General features: G+C 41.1%; 1 protein-coding gene across 5 annotated transcripts in view; it reads right to left on the reverse strand.

Annotated features, from left to right (window-relative positions):
- Positions 1 to 16,147, reverse strand: part of DYM (dymeclin) — a 165,583-nt gene that overhangs the window by 35,115 nt on the left and 114,321 nt on the right. For all 5 annotated transcript variants that reach the window (XM_053408249.1, XM_053408253.1, XM_053408250.1 and 2 more), the window contains 2 exons: positions 6,867 to 7,049; positions 1,057 to 1,170 (listed from right to left, as the gene is read on the reverse strand). In XM_053408249.1, coding sequence (XP_053264224.1) covers positions 1,057 to 1,170; positions 6,867 to 7,049 — 297 coding nt within the window. The remainder of the gene's footprint in view (positions 1 to 1,056; positions 1,171 to 6,866; positions 7,050 to 16,147) is intronic.

The raw sequence follows: 16,147 nt of genomic DNA on the forward strand, positions 1-16,147 counted from the left end.
GAGGGAGGGAGCGTCGGCGACGGTGGATGCCTATTGCCCCTGTTGCTGCTGCAGCCGGCCAGCCAGCCAGAAGCGCGCGAGTGGAGAGGGGCGCATCCAGCCCGTTGGAGAGGAGCACGGGGGCGCGTCCCCAGTGGCTCCCGAGCTGACCTTGCCTGGCCCGGTGCCTTCCGTGCTGCCAAAGGGCGACTCACCTGCTGCCTGCGCTGCGCCGGGACTAATTTGAGCGGGGCGAGGAGAACACACACTCGCGCACACACACACCGAGAGGCAAACTTGCCGCAGCCGTCGACGTCGTGGGGTTGGAAAGCGCGGAGATGCAGGTAGGGGGCGCCCCTCGCAGGGCGAGCGCCGGAGGGCCCGAGCAGGTGCTCTTGTCACCGCCGGGGCGCTGGGGGGGGGGGAGAAGGAAGGAGCCCCGTCCGAAGAGCCCCGGAGCCTGGCCTCCCTAATTGGGAGTTGTGGGGAGGGAAGTGTGCGCGCCTTGCTATTTTTCGCCGAAACAAAGCTCCCTCTCCCTCAGAACCCGCCTTCACGTGTTCTTGCCCCTACGGAGACGCACACCGTGTGCTATGAGTTGCTCCTCGAAGTCAAGTCGCAACTGTATTAATGGTTTTAAGAAAAAGGAAACAAACTTGCAAGACGTTTCCGTCTTGCGAAGCAAGCCCATAGGGAAAATCGTCTTGCGAAGCAACTCAAAAAACCAAAAACCCTTTCGTCTTGCGAGCTTCCCGTCTTGCGAGGCATTCGTCTTGCGAGGTACCACTGTAGTCACAAGACATCTCTAGTAGCAACATGTGCATATAATTCATTAGGGTTCTTGAAGAAGCATACAGTCACAGAAATGATAATTTCTACACCAATGTTATATAGCCATTCATTCTTTTTCACAGCATGCTTGCGCATTCCGTTATAGATTAATAATCCATACAAACACCGGAACTCAAATATAGTAGAACTCTACAGCAGGCAATGCTGTAACCTAAAGAAAGAAAATTATCCTCAAAGTGCTGCTTTGTGGCATGCTACACATTGACTGGTTTTGTTAGCACTCACCCTGAGCCTGTCTTTGGGCAGAGCAACAGCTCCTTGCTTGATGATTTCCAGAACTCTCTCTACAGACAGCTCAGCCCCAGCCTGCTCAATTCTGGAGCTAAAGAAGCTGATCACCTGGAATGGAACAGGGAAATATATATTATATATACACACACACATACACTTCTGTCTGTAAAGAAGTGGAAGCACAGGTTAATTAAACAATGTCAGGGTATCTGCCAACTAGATTCCCCCCAGCCAAATTTTTTTTATTGGTTTTTACAATATTATCCACAAGATATTTTTTTAAGGATATAGAAACCTACTCAGCTGATTTATGACAGTGAGTCATTTCTTAATTGAGATTCTTCAACTGTCAGGTATAAATGCTAGATTAAAAACAGTATTTAGCATTTGTATTCCAGGTAATTTAAGCACTATTATTTCCACACATTCAACTTGTTCCTATACACTATGACCATGATCCAAGAATGTACATATGCATACTTCAGCAATACAGCATAGCAGCTAAAAGACCACAAAGTTCAGCGAATTTTCAGCTTCTGCTCCTATCTGCCACATGGCTTTTTTTGACTACTGAAGCAGGAACAAAGTTTCCTAAGAAAACAGGAAATCGCAGGAGTAATGATTGCTTTGGGTTTTTATTTAATCTTCATGATAATTCTCAGAACCATGAAGACTACATTGGCTAGTTTATCTTACACACCAAGGCCTATACGATAATGTTTTGCAATATCACATAAAGGAAGGTAGATCTAGAAATGCCGCTGACACATCTCTAAACATGCAATCTTGAGAAGTTAGGTAGACCTATCTTAAGAAGAGAAACAATGCACATGTCATTGAAGGCAGTTAACATTCCTTTGATAATCGTAGCCAAGGACTAGGAAATGGTTTACTGCATGGCAATAATGTTCTTGGGATGCTTTTGCAATGCAGAGCTAGGCACCCAACTGAAGCTGTTAAGCCTAATTAGGCCCTTACAACCTATTAGTAAAACAAAAGAGAGCTGATGGTTTGATTACTCCAGGATTCCAATGAGACATACTGTTGCTGCAGGCAAGTACAGGAATTCTCTTTTGGAGTAAGGAGACCTGCCAGGCTTGCAAAGAAGACTTTTCAGAATATGCTTAAAGTAGAAAGTGAACAAAATTCAACAGAAAAGCATCCCTTCCTGTAAAGAAATAACTGCTCTGCTGATCCTAATTACTGTCGACTGCAAATCCTAAGCAAATATCTTGTAAAGGTTTTAATTACCACAAACCTTAACCTTAGCAGATCTATCCTTTTGGTAGACCTGTGAGCCAGTACTTCTGTTCTGAGCATCCTCAGAGCTGTTTCCTTGAAGGCCACACCTCCAACAAATTCAAAGCACATAGGTGGATGAGGCCACCTAGTTTCTTTTCACCACCTCCATTCTCTTTCTTCCCCCTACCTCTCTCCTTCCCATTAGAGTGCTTAAAGCATTTCACATACATTATCATAGTAATCCAACAACACATTTGCAAGGTATGTCAGTTTATCCTCATGCTGTGGTGAGAGGGAGGCTGAGTCAGAGAGCAGCTTGCCTAAAACCACCTATTGAGTTTATTGCAAATGTAAGATTTGAACAGTGGACTTTTCATTCATCAATGCTATACAAGCTCTCACTATTATCATCTTTTTGGTGGCAGGTAAAAGTGATGTTTATTAGTGCACTACCAAAGTTTCCTGTGGCTGTTTTTGGGTTGTTTTGTTCTGTTTTTAAGATAGAATGTAGCTGCGTTTAAATTTTAAATGTGTTGGAAGTTTCTTAGAATAATAAATAAAAATAACAATACAAGCCCATGAAAAAGAAGGTAGAGGGTAGACCCACATACAGTGGTGCCTCGCAAGACGAAATTAATTCGTTCCGCAAGTTTTTTCTTCTTGCGAGTTTTTCGTCTTGCGAAGCACGGTTTCCCATAGGAATGCATTGAAAATCAATCAATGCGTTCCTAGGGAAACCGCCTTCAGACCAGGTCCGGGGACAGTCTGTCCCCCGACCTCTTCTGAAGGCTGGGGGGGGGCAAGGACTTCTCCGCTGTCCCGGGGCGATCAGAAAATGCTGGCGGGCGGCAGCGCAGTGTTCGCTGCCGCCGGCCAGCATTTTCAGATCGCCCCGGGACAGCGGAGAAGTCTCCGCTGTCCCGGGAAGGCAGGCGGTGGGCCAAAGTCTTTGCTCCCCCCCCCCGCCTGCCTTCAAAAGCCATCGGGATAGCGGAGAAACGCGCTGCGAAGCAAGCCCATAGGGAAATTCGTTTTGCGAAGCACCTCCAAAACGGAAAACTCTTTCGTCTTGCAAGTTTTTCGTTTTGCGAGGCGTTCGTCTTGCGGGGCACCACTGTACACAGATTTTGCAGTGTTCAGTGTATCAGTCATGGGAAAGCTAGTCTCTAATGGTATCGGATGCTCAGGAATCGCAAGTAACTCCTTATTTTAATGCAACAAGTCTTATTAAGTCCTCATAAATTAACAAATCTGTGTTCACAGTAAGTTAACATCCTGCCTACAAAGACATCCTTAAGAGCCAACAGCTAGCAACTGCAGCAAACAGCTGTAGTCATTCTTAACTTGTTTGATTTCCCCCCACTTTTTGAAATGCTTTTCAAGTTCCTTATAAGAATTATCCATCTTGCAGGAAGATCCTCAATACAACAAAAATAATAAGTAACCAACTTTGTGTAACATTTAGGATATCAGTACACCATTAACAATTACCAGTAAGAAAGTGCATATCACACCCCTCAAAATGGGAATCCATTTACTTCTGGAACAGGCCTGAGCAGTAAATGAAAACAGAAATCATTCTATTCCTGGTTGCTAAGTGAACCATATGTTTTCTATCTGCACAAAATCAGAGTTGTAGCTCAGTCCCACAAATCCAGGCCGAATTATTCTTATATTATGCAAATAATGTACGAATACCCAAGTTTATGAATATGAGCAGCACAGCATACCTCATTTGTGTAGGTATTTTTCCTCTGTACCAGCCAAACTTCCAGGGACAGTTATAGGGTAATGTGCAATCTTCCAGCTGCCCTCTTTTTACAGTACCAGGGAATACTGACATCCACTTCAACTAGAGAAAAGTGATAGCTCAGACGGTAGAGCATGAGACTCTTAATCTCATGGTCTTGGGTTCGAGCCCCATTTTGGGCAAAAAGATTCCTGCACCGCGGGAGGTTGGACTAGATGATCCTTGCGGTCCCTTCCAACTCTACAATTCTATGATTCTATATCAGTAAATGTTTTATAGGATGTATGGGAAAGCAGAACAGCTGATGTTCTGGCTTTTTCTTAATTGTTTTAAAGTTATATATTCTGCAAATCTGGTATGATTATTTTAATACACACACACACACACACACACACACACTTATTTTGATGTAAAACACGCCTGTAGATGGAAAGGCTGGTGGAAAATATCTTAAATAAATATGTTTGAAAAGATTGGAATGGCTTTTGTTTCTTTTTTAAACAGAAATGTCTGGCAAAATATTTCTATAAAATCAGTTTATCAAATAATGGCTGTAATGACATTTGACAGACTGCCTTACTGAAATATTTTTGCTAGACAGTTATTAATAAATTGTGATTTCCAGTGTTTAGTGTAGATCCAGCCTTTTCCAGTTATTGTTATATTTTTGGTTGGCTCTCAGATTCTGCTTTTTTGAGGGCTTTCAGACTTTTTTTTGGCATGTGTTATACAAGTTATCTGACGTTTATTGCACAAATAAGAATGGATGTATTTGTTCCAATAAACTGATGATAATATACCATCATTGCAATTGATGGTGATTATTTTCCTATATAGGCTTTGATTGGGGGATTGGATAAAGCATTAGTGATTCATTGGCTGATAATGTTTTAATTAGACATTTTTTAGCTTTTTAAAATATGTTGTTTCAGGTGCTCCTTTTTGGCAGAAAATGCAATGTATATCTGATTAAAACAAGCAAATAAAGAAATAAATAAATCTATCTCTCCTGCAGTAATCAGAGTGCCTGCTCTGCCACCTCCTGTCTTGTCTGGTGTCTCTGCAAGAGGAAAAGCAGATATTCTTACCACAGCAGCCTTCAAGAAAAGTATGATATATTTAAAAACCTCCTTTTTCATTGCAGCTGCTGTTCTGTGCCACCTGATAGTTCCACAAGGGCTCATGAGAATAGAATTAGAAGTACAGTATATAAAAAAAGGCAACTTTAAACATTTATAAACTTTAGTGCTGAACTGTTGAACAGCTGAACTGATCAATTCAGAAACACAATTGTTCACCATAGGACTATCTAAATGGGAAGGTTGGGTGGAAGGCTAATAAATTTCATTGCCATCACTCCTTCTGTACACTTTCCAGGAGGGACAGCTGGCAACCTGCAGGGGACGAGTTTGGTTCTGAGGCTCCCAGTTGCTTATTTCTAACCTACAGTCAAACTAAACAGGACACTGTGATATCTCTGACTGCAGATCTGTAATAAAAGCTGTGGAAGGACCTTCTAAATTCAATGTGAACTACAGCACATATTATTATTTTTTAAAACAAAACAAAAAACAAAACCACCTCTCCCCCTTTTCCTGATGGATATCACTCCCCATGCTGCTATTTGGCCCTCAGATGAAAAACTTACAGGTACTATCCTACCTCCACAGTCCTTATCAGATTCAGGAGCTCATCTATTAGGGATTATATTTTGGATAGCATTGCCAGTCCAGTTTGATAAGCTGCTTTGTCACTTTCTCAGCTGCTCAGCTGTTTGCACCTTGTGCATCTTAGTAATTAATTCTGGCAAGCCACTAGATCCCTGAACTTTGTCACAAAGAGCTCAGATCTTATACAGTGGTACCTTGGGTTAAGAACTTAATTCATTCCGGAGGTCCGCTCTTAACCTGAAACTGTTCTTAACCTGAGGTACCAATTTAGCTAATGGGGCCTCCTGCTGCTGCCGCCCGATTTCTGTTCTCATCCTGAAGCAAAGTTCTTAACCCGAGGTACTATTTCTGGGTTAACAGAGTCTGTAACCCGAAGCGTCTGTAACCTGAAGCGCCTGTAACCCGAGGTACCACTGTAAATGTTTCTCTGGACAGATCTAAGATCTCTGGATCTCTAAAAAATAAATTCTTGTAATCACACATCTGTCTAGTGGTAAAATCTGTGTGCTATGCTTTACTACCATAGTATAGGTAGCATCAGACAGAGAGATGAGACAGCAGGGGTACCTATTGCCTTGGCTACCTGGTCCTCATAACAAGTATGTATGACCTTGAATCTGAATAGCATATTTTCTTCTCCCCCTCCAACCTTTTGTGGGTGTTTGGATATAATGCTGCACGCATTTATCTGTTTTTTAAATTTCTGTACAATTCCCACAGGATTTAGATGCTTTATACATAAATGACCACTTTCCCCCTGTGCGTATGATGTGAGAACCACATGAATCTGTGCAAAAATGAAATAAAAATACCAATAGCTTTCCACAATGAATGTAACAATTGTAAAAGCAAAATCCACATCTACAAAAAGGAGTTTAAGAACCCAGCAGTTCAAAAGCACGTCAAAGTGCAAGTAAATAGGTACCGCTCCGGCGGGAAGGTAAACGGCGTTTCCGTTTGCTGCTCTGGTTCGCCAGAGGCGGCTTAGTCATGCTGGCCACATGACCCGCGGGGAAGCTGTACGCCGGTTCCCTCGGCCAATAAAGGGAGATGAGCACCGCAACCCCAGATTCATCCGCGACTGGACCTAACAGTCAGGGCTCCCTTTACCTTTTACTATAAAGGGCATTATTTTTACTTACCAGATCTATATTCTGCATTACATCCTGGAAAGAGGAATGAGTTCGAAATTGCTCAAAGAGATCCCGCTTATAAAGCAGTGCATATACTAAGTTAGGGTTATGATGTAGTGAGTTTGTCAAGCAAGAGTTGATTATCTCTAACATCATTCGAATGACTTCTTCAATCACATTCAGGTCCTGTGCCTATAAGAAACAAGCAGAATAGAAAAAAAACATTATCTAGGCACGGTTTCCAATGGTGATTATCCACAGGCAAACAGACTGTATTTAATCTCGTAGATTCTAACTAAGTAGTAGCACCTTTTAGCAGACCAATTTACATTGATGTAATTAGCACCTTTACTTATTTTCCATGCTTCATTCTGTGGGTCTAATATGGCAATACATCTCAGCCCAACTAGTCTATCCGGCAGCAGTGCTGAAAATTTTCCATTTCAAAAGGTGGATCTTCATACTTCAATGAAGTGTATTATTTTACCATTAAAAAAGAAAAAAAATCACTATGCTCTGTCATGAATAACTTTAGTGCCAGCTGGGGCAGACAGTATTGTCTGGGTTCCAGGAAACTCTGTGGCTCCTGAGAAGCTTATCAGTGTTCCTCAGTGATAAGATCAGTAAGGGCAGACAAACTAAAATGGTCAGAAGCAGCTTGATAAAGTACATGTTATTATTTTATGTAAACCACTGTAGGGATCTTTCTGGGTCAAAGTTGAGGAGAAATATCAAATAAATATCTGGATAAGAATAGTCTAGACATGCTGATCCACAATCCTGTAGCCCATCATCATCATCCCACTCTTCTTCATTCAAAGATCAAAGGGTGGTTCACAACATAAAAATACAAAAATGAGAACACAAAATATATAGTAAAACAAGAACAAAAACAAACCAATACCCAACTACCCCCCACAAACACAAACACACTTTAAAGGCCTTAGTATGTTTAATCAGAGAAAAGCCTGGTTACAGAGAAATGTTTTCACCTAGTGCCGAAAGAAATGTAATGAAGGCACAGGGAGAGCATTCAACAAATGGGGAGCCACCACAGAAAAGGCCCATTCACATGTTGCCGCCCTCTGGGCCTCTGCTGGTACAGAACACTGTTGTAGGATGACAGACAGTACCTCAGCATGCAGTCATAGAACACAGATAAAGTTATTTGCCTAACACCTCCTCTCCCATATCATCTGTCCCAGGCCCTGTGGGATGACAGGCAAGAGACCTTTCTTTGGCTCCCTGGCTGTGAACTCTGCTTCTGGAAGTTCTGGTGGCAGAGACTCTGATGTGTTTCTGCTGCCAAGTAAAAACATTCTTATTTTTCGAGGCATTTGGGGTGAACCAATGAGGCCACTTTCTGCTTTCAGTATTTTCGGGCTGTTGTTTTCTGTGTTTTAATAATTATTTTATGACATTCTGGAAACCATCTTTGGATCACTATAATGGCACCACTTTGGAAATTATGCAGATGGTGTAGGTGCCTCTACATTTTTAATCCCATGTATTCAAGATGACTCAAATTACACTGAGGCTATAAGAATGTGCATGGAAATGTTGTAAGCTTTCTCAGCGGAGAGGAACAATAGGAAGTTATAAGTAAGTAATTTCCTTCTTAAATGAAAAGGTAGAGGACTTGTGGAGCCATGAATTTATGTCATTTGTGGTATGAACACCCATTCCTCAAAGCCTCCTCCCCTTGCAGAATTCTAATAAATCTTGGTCAATGGTTATTTAATAACAGGTCTGCATGATACTCTTAACCTCAAAATGGATCATAATACCAAGTGACAGACAAAATAGAATTCTCTCAGAACACAGGAAGAGCACTCTGTTTTATGGTCTTATTTACAAGGCTGAGCTATACCCCAATACAAATACCATGAAATAACTCTCCAAGTTCTTACATGCAAAAACTTACTTGGGGTAAATTTAAACAATGGGCTTCTGGGGAAGGGGATGGGGTTACACAAACAAAGAGTCAAAGACAGTAAGTGGATGAAAGGTGAAATACATGAAGGAATAACTGCATTGCTCTCTATACATCAGGCACCTCTACATCTAGACATGGCGTCAGGACAGATATAAAAAGGTTATGAAAACATTTCATGTTCATCACCTTGTGTAATAACTTGTGCAGCAGCTTCAAAACAATTGAAACAGATTTTTTTTCTCTTTCTCTAAGACAAGACAATGGTTCAAATGAGAAATGCTTTTTCTCCGATGTAACAGCTGCTCTCCATGCAGAAAGATATATAATTAAACTGGTATTTTTGCACCACATAGTTTGGGCTTTTGTAACAGTTGGGACCCCCCCCCCAAAAAAAAAACTACTGAACCTTCTAACTCTGAAATAATTGAGACCAGTGCTGATAAATATCCCAAGATACTATAAATTTTTTTTAGCTGGCAGCCATTCTTGGAGGCAATTACTGATTTTTAAGACAACACAATAGGCCAGACGTATGCAGGCAAGATTCACAAAAGAATCTTTTTCCAGATCATACGTCAACAGGGCATACACCCCAGAAGTTCACAGGCTGTTTTAGGACATATGTATGTATGTATGTATGTATGTGTATATACATACATACATACATACATACAGGGATGCCAACAGCATTTCCTGGGCTCAGTACGTTGTAATGAGTACACTGTACTCCTGCATCCCACTCCTCCTTTACCATCTATTGACAAGAGCTGCTGCGTACGTACATATATTAACTTTGTCTAGCCTACCTCACAAGGTTGTTGCAAATAGAAAAGGTGAAGAGGAGGAAAAACATACACAACCTTGAGTTGTACACTATGAGTCACAGTAGTGTGCCACAAAAACAAACTCTTGTGAGGCTAAAGCACTTATTCAGCCAGGAGGCTTCTTGCTTTATTTCAGAATTTCTCGCTTTATTTCAGAATTCATTGTTTTGGTCTTATCAAATCAAAGGGCAAACTCAGAATAGGCACTCACATAGCAAGAAACAGAGAGGCCAAAATATTGGCTTCTGTGACAGCTTGTAATTCTTACACACACCTTTACTTTTTGAGAGCATAAAAGAGTGAAGTGTGCTTACAATTTTAACCCAGGGAAAAATGTGCTACAGCTATCAGAAATCACATCCAGATATTAAACTACTTGTTTTGGAGCAGCAAGACTAATGGTTCACATCCAGTCTTCAATTTCTCGCCCAACTTCGTTTAGCAGTGCATATAATTAAAAAAATCGTGACATTCTGTTCAACTTCTAAGGAAACTTGGTCTAGTTAGTAAGTATAAGAGAGTTTCCTTTATTCTGGGTTATTACGAGAGAAGCATATGTATTTTGTTTGCAGTAATTCTGGGAAGTTTCCAAGAATTTCCTGAATTTCCTGCATTTTTAACAAGAAACTAAAACCTTCCAATAAAACTGATGTGGGGGAGGAAAGAAGAAAAAGGAAGTGCGCAGAAAGCTGAATTCAGGTCCATAGCCAACTTTTCAGTGATAAGAGCTCCGTTGTGCGTATTTAACAGATTTGTTGACACACGTACATAATGCTTCCAGACCACACTGAGCTGCCTTAAAGACAGGACATTAAAATAACCATCATCCCCTTTGAACCCATTTGTTTTGCAACTATGAATAGGACCTGCCTCCTTAATCTGTATTAATTTTAGTGGACCATCAACACACATTCTTTCTGATTAGCCTAGAAGAGTAAGGACTAACGCCCACCAGCCAGTGCCTTTGGACAATATTGCCCCATACTAATTCTATTTACTCGCCCTCCTGGATCAGACCAAAGGTTCATCTTGCCCAGCCATGATTGTGGCCAACCAAGTATCTATGGAAGGTCCACAAGAGGGACATAATGGTAATACTCCTACACGACAGTTGCTTTCCATCAGCTGGTATTCAGCTGGTATTCAGCTGCAGGTATCATGTTTCAACAGACAAAAAGTGTCAAGGAAACTGAGGAGTGAGAACTAATTCTGACACAATATATTCCTCTTCACAACTGCTTTGGGAATGGTTCCCATGAAAGAATACACCTGGAAAACATTACATTGTAAGTAGAGAGACATACACACATAGAATGTTCCAGGAATGAACTATGAGCAGGATGCTGAATTCCTGCCATCGCCTATTAGAGACCTTCCCCGGGAAATCCATGTAGATTTTCAATTCCAACATCATATTTTCCACATGGGAACGATTCTAAAGCCGATTGCGTGGAAGCAAATGTTTGAAGAGGCCTTGGGATGCGAAACTATATATACATGCATATGTATATGTGTATGTGTATATATCTAGGCTCCAGCATACACGAATCAGCAAGATGGCGGTGATGGCAATGGTTGTGGCAGGTTTGCAGACCCCATTAAGGTTTGGCAGTACCCACTTCAAACCTCTTAGTGGCTACAAGGATTTATATACACATCAGCTGCCAGAGCAAGTTCAACTAATGTAGGACAGGAGGACTGCACTGCAAAAAAGAAAAAGAAAGAAAGACTATCCCCACTTAAATATGTACTTAAAAGATTTTTGAGTGATTAGTGCTGCAGAAGAGAAATAATTCAATATGACTTGATGGAGTTCTACTTCTCCATGGGCAATCTCAATTTTCAACCATTTAAAAAAAGCTGAATTACAGCAGAATGCATTTTTTAAAAGATCATATGTGAATCCTTATTTCCATGTGGAGATGGAAGAATATGAGACAGCGCTCTGCAGAATACACTGAAGGCCAGTTCAATTCTCAGCAGCAATGGGATTGGGGGGTGCATGTTTGATGTGCTTGGTACACAATGTGTATTTCAATGTGTTGAAGAAGGATCAGCAATTCTAACACTCCTCTGCCAGATATGATCAGCATTAACAATGTAGTCAAACCACACACAAATGAGAAGTTGGGGAGCAAAAGCATGTTTTATGAAACTAGCAGAACATGCCTACGCGTGTCAACTCAAAAGTAGCTCCTATTAAGTAAATGTGTGGAGATCGGGGCCTTTAAAAGTTTGTTGTATTCTGGGGCCCAGGGAGAGGGGACAGGGAAATTCAAGTATTCTCTCTAATTCATGCTTTACCATTTCCAGCAATTAGGAATAAAACTTCTCTGAGCAGCAATATTTTTTTCCTGACTCAGGCCTGGAAAGTTTACAGGAAAGCTTTTCTTTTCTCCCCCCCCCCCCAAAAAAAAAGATCCCTGAATTTTTGAATTTTATTGATATTGATGCTGCATTTTTGTTGTATTTTATGCTGTTTTACGCTGTTTTAAAATCACATTTTACTCAATGTTTTATATTTGCTGTTAGCTGCCCTGAGCCCGGTTTTTAAACCGGGAAGGGCAGGGTATAAATAAAAATTTATTCTTCTTCTTATTATTATTATTAAAAATAAATTTTAAAAGACCATGAACAATCAGGTTAGTTACTTCCAAAACATTGTTCAATCAAACACGAGAAAGGTAATAATGACAAGCAAAGAAGTGAAAAGTGTTTAAGTTGTGTGCAAAAACTGTTTCAATATCAGCTTCTAAAAATACAATATAGGGGTTAAATTAGAAAAATCATCTACTTACCATTGCTCAGCCAGTGCACACAATCCAACACAGACTGAAGTACTCACATACCCACTGATATGAATGGACTTAAGCACTCTAAACTTTGCAATGGATTGTGGCCAATAACTTTATTGGGACTGGGAGTATTCTATATGCTAGTATATGCATTTCTTGAAGAAAATGTTATCTGGCCATCACTTAAAGAGCTCAATAAACTGCAAAGTATTTACTACTTAATAATACCGTAGTTTTAATCATTTTTATTCTTCATTTTAAATTGGCTATATTAGCAATACATCAGTATAGGTCTTGGTTGTTTTAGAATGAATTCTACTTAAATGTGACGATATTTTGGGTATCCTTGCCCCCCCCCAAATGTATCAAGTCGTAAATAAAATAAAATGATATTTAGACATACAGCATTTTAAGGCTGCAATTGTAGAGACACAAACAGAGCAAGATATTGTACAAAATTGAATGAATGGCACAGTTTTAAACTTATAATATCTAGCTTTGAAGGCATAAGTACTTATCTTTAGGACTGTCCCTCTATTTTACCATTTGTCATTTCGTGTATACATGGACAAAAAAAAATCCACACACAGCATTTACGCCTTCCCTTAAAGGTTTCTCTCAATAGACCGGTTGAAGGTACAAACAGGAAGGGAAAGTTAGGGCAGATTTGGGAGAGCTGTGATAGCAGGGACACACAACTATTGTTTTAGATTAAGTGTTGTTGTTTATGACATTCCATCTTATTTTCAAAGCTTATTATCCGCAAGATTCTGGATAAGAGCTGAATGCAAATTCAGGCTATTGAACTTCCTGAGTCTAGAGTTAGACACTAAGACTGGATAAACTGTGGAAAAAATGTTTTGACTCCCCCCCCCCAAAGGAAGGATATAAGAACAGTTCTGATACATCCTTTCCTTTATAGCCATATTTGACACTTTGGAAAAGGAATCAGGTATCTATCCTAATCTATCTATCAGGTGTCTATCAGGTATCTATCCTAGGGATTTATCAGGTATCTGTCTATCAGGTATCTATCCTAGGGACATGGGTGGCGCTGTGGGTTAAACCACAGAGCCTAGGACTTGCCGATCAGAAGGTCGGCGGTTCAAATCCCCGCAACGGGGTAAGCTCCCGTTGCTTGGTCCCTGCTCCTGCCAACCTAGCAGCTCGAAAGCACGTCAGAGTGCAAGTAGATAAATAGGTACCGCTCTGGCGGGAAGGTAAACGGCATTTCTGTGCGCTGCTCTGGTTCGCCAGAAGTGGCTTTGTCAGTCTGGCCACATGACCCGGAAGCTGTATGCTGGCACCCTTGGCCAATAAAGCGAGATGAGCGCCGCAACCCCAGAGTCGGTCACGACTGGACCTAATGGTCAGGGGTCCCCTTACCTTTACCTTATTTATCCTAATGCAATCTGGCTGGGATCCCCACCCCCACCCCAACAACCCTTTCCCACAAATACACACTGGGGGAAAATGTGTTGCACTTGTGATGGTAAAGTCTCTATTATTTTCTAAGTCAGCCTTCCCCAACCTAGTGCCCTCCAGGTGGCACTATAACAACAACTCCCATCACCTCAATCAGCACAACAAATAATATTTGAAAACAATCTGAACAAACCATGGATAAACTGATCAGAGTTTAGTTCAGGATGACATGCTAAACTGTGGTTAATCGAAAATGGAAGTGAAAACTTCTGATCTCCTTGTGGCTGCGTTGAAAGAATGAGAGCACAAAAGTCCAAGTCTCGCCGCAGCTCATTCCTGTCTGACAAACTACAATATATTGTGATGTTTTAATGTAGCCTTTGACTTGAACTAGCCAAGTAATGATGCGAATGCAAACTACTAGTATTATTAAATTGTAAAAGGTGAAATAAAATATCCTGGAAATGACATTGTTTAAGAATAGGATTCAAGATATGTCTATATACCAGCTGATTTGTTCTTGTATAAAACACTTACTGTACACAAGAGCCTGGAAGAGGACATCTGATGCAATGGATACAAACCATGGAGCATTTCTGAATGTCTAGCAATGTACATTTTTCATTCATACTTTACACATCCATGCTGAATAAAGTCAAGATTTCCCAAGCAACAGTAATTTGAACAAACCACAACACCTTTCCAATCATACACACAAGCAAAAAAAAATTCACTTGGTTTTACTGATCTAATTTCAAACACATCAACCTACTGCGCCAGTCTTTATTCGTAGAGCCAGATTTTCACAGTTGCTCTCCCCCCCCCTTTCTTAGATCCTGCACAGTCCAGCAAAGTCACCAGCATCTATAATGGTGCCAGTCCAACTGTGAGCAATTTTGCGTATTAAAAATATCCCAAATATCCTCAATTGTGAGAGAGGGAGTTTCAACATACAAAAAAATTGTCGGCAGCAAGAATGGCCTACCTCCTTCTGGCAAAAGACTCCCAAGACCATTCAACTAATGTGCACTCAAAAAGTGTCATTTGAAAGGTCATGGCAGACTGCCACAGGAAAGATTATTTTCATATAGGATGTGCTGGACTTCAGATTCTAAGGATTTTTTCCTACCTTGCCCTATGCTGCAAACCCTTCTGCCATATCAAAGGAGCTGAGCCAATGGGCAGCCAGAGAGTTGTGGTACTTTGGACGCATGCCAGGCCCTCCAATGCCACAAAAGAGCTCACAAGTGACTAGCTCCTAATCATTTATTTATTGCGTTCATATCCCACTTCTTTCTCCAAGGAGCTCAAGGTGGTGTACATGGTTCTCCCCCTCCTCATTTAATCCCCAGAGCAACCCTGTGAGGTAGGCTAGGCTGAGAGTAAGTGACTGTCTTCATGACCAGGTGAGGATTTGAACCCTGGTCTTTCCAGGTCCTAGTCCGACACTCTAACCACTACACCAAAAGGCCCTCTGTGACATCCAAGACATTAAGGCAGGCATAGGCAAACTCCGGCCCTCCAGATGTCTTGGAACTACAATTCCCATCATCCCTAGCTAACAGGACCAGTGGTCGGGGTGATGGGAATTGTAGTCTCAAAACATCTGGCGGGCCGGAGTTTGCCTATGCCTGCATTAAGGCAATAGCACCTAGTGAAAAGAAATTACAAAAATGAGAATAGATCTGAGGTTTGAGGGGGGGGGAGTGCAAGAGTATAAAGAGGTTCAAAGACACTTGTGGTCTGTCATACTGATGGCTACTCAGGTGTTTATAATTTGCTGCACAGGGAAAATAAATGAAATGATAAGGAATGACAATGGGGGATATTGTGGAGACCTTGCCCTACCTTAGCAGACATGCTTTTTAAAGTGACAACAGAGTTGAGCTCTGTGGTTTTTGTACATGTGAGAGAAAACCATCACACTGCATTTTGCATACCCACACTGGAGCCACTTAATTACCCTAAAGAAAAAATAATCATGTCAGTCTGGGATGGTTGTTAACTCCAAAGTTAAAAGCAACAACTCAAGGCTAAGATTTCTGAAGAACCTTAATTAACAAACTGTAATAAGAAAGAGCCAAGAGAAAAAGAGAGATGAACTGTACAATGCAAAACACACAAAGAGACTGGACTTCATATTTCAGGAAAATCCAATTAAGTTTTTTTCTCCCTCAGGGCAGTGTAACTTGAGTTGCTCTATGACTCCAATACACAAGCAAGCAGAAAGAACAGTGTGGGAACTGGAAAAACTCATGATCATGACCACTTCTTTATTTCCCCCAGGCTGTGAGTATGTTGGCAAAAGTA

This window comes from Podarcis raffonei, chromosome 11 (genome assembly GCF_027172205.1).
Source record: "Podarcis raffonei isolate rPodRaf1 chromosome 11, rPodRaf1.pri, whole genome shotgun sequence".
Classification (NCBI taxonomy): Eukaryota; Metazoa; Chordata; class Lepidosauria; order Squamata; family Lacertidae; genus Podarcis; species Podarcis raffonei.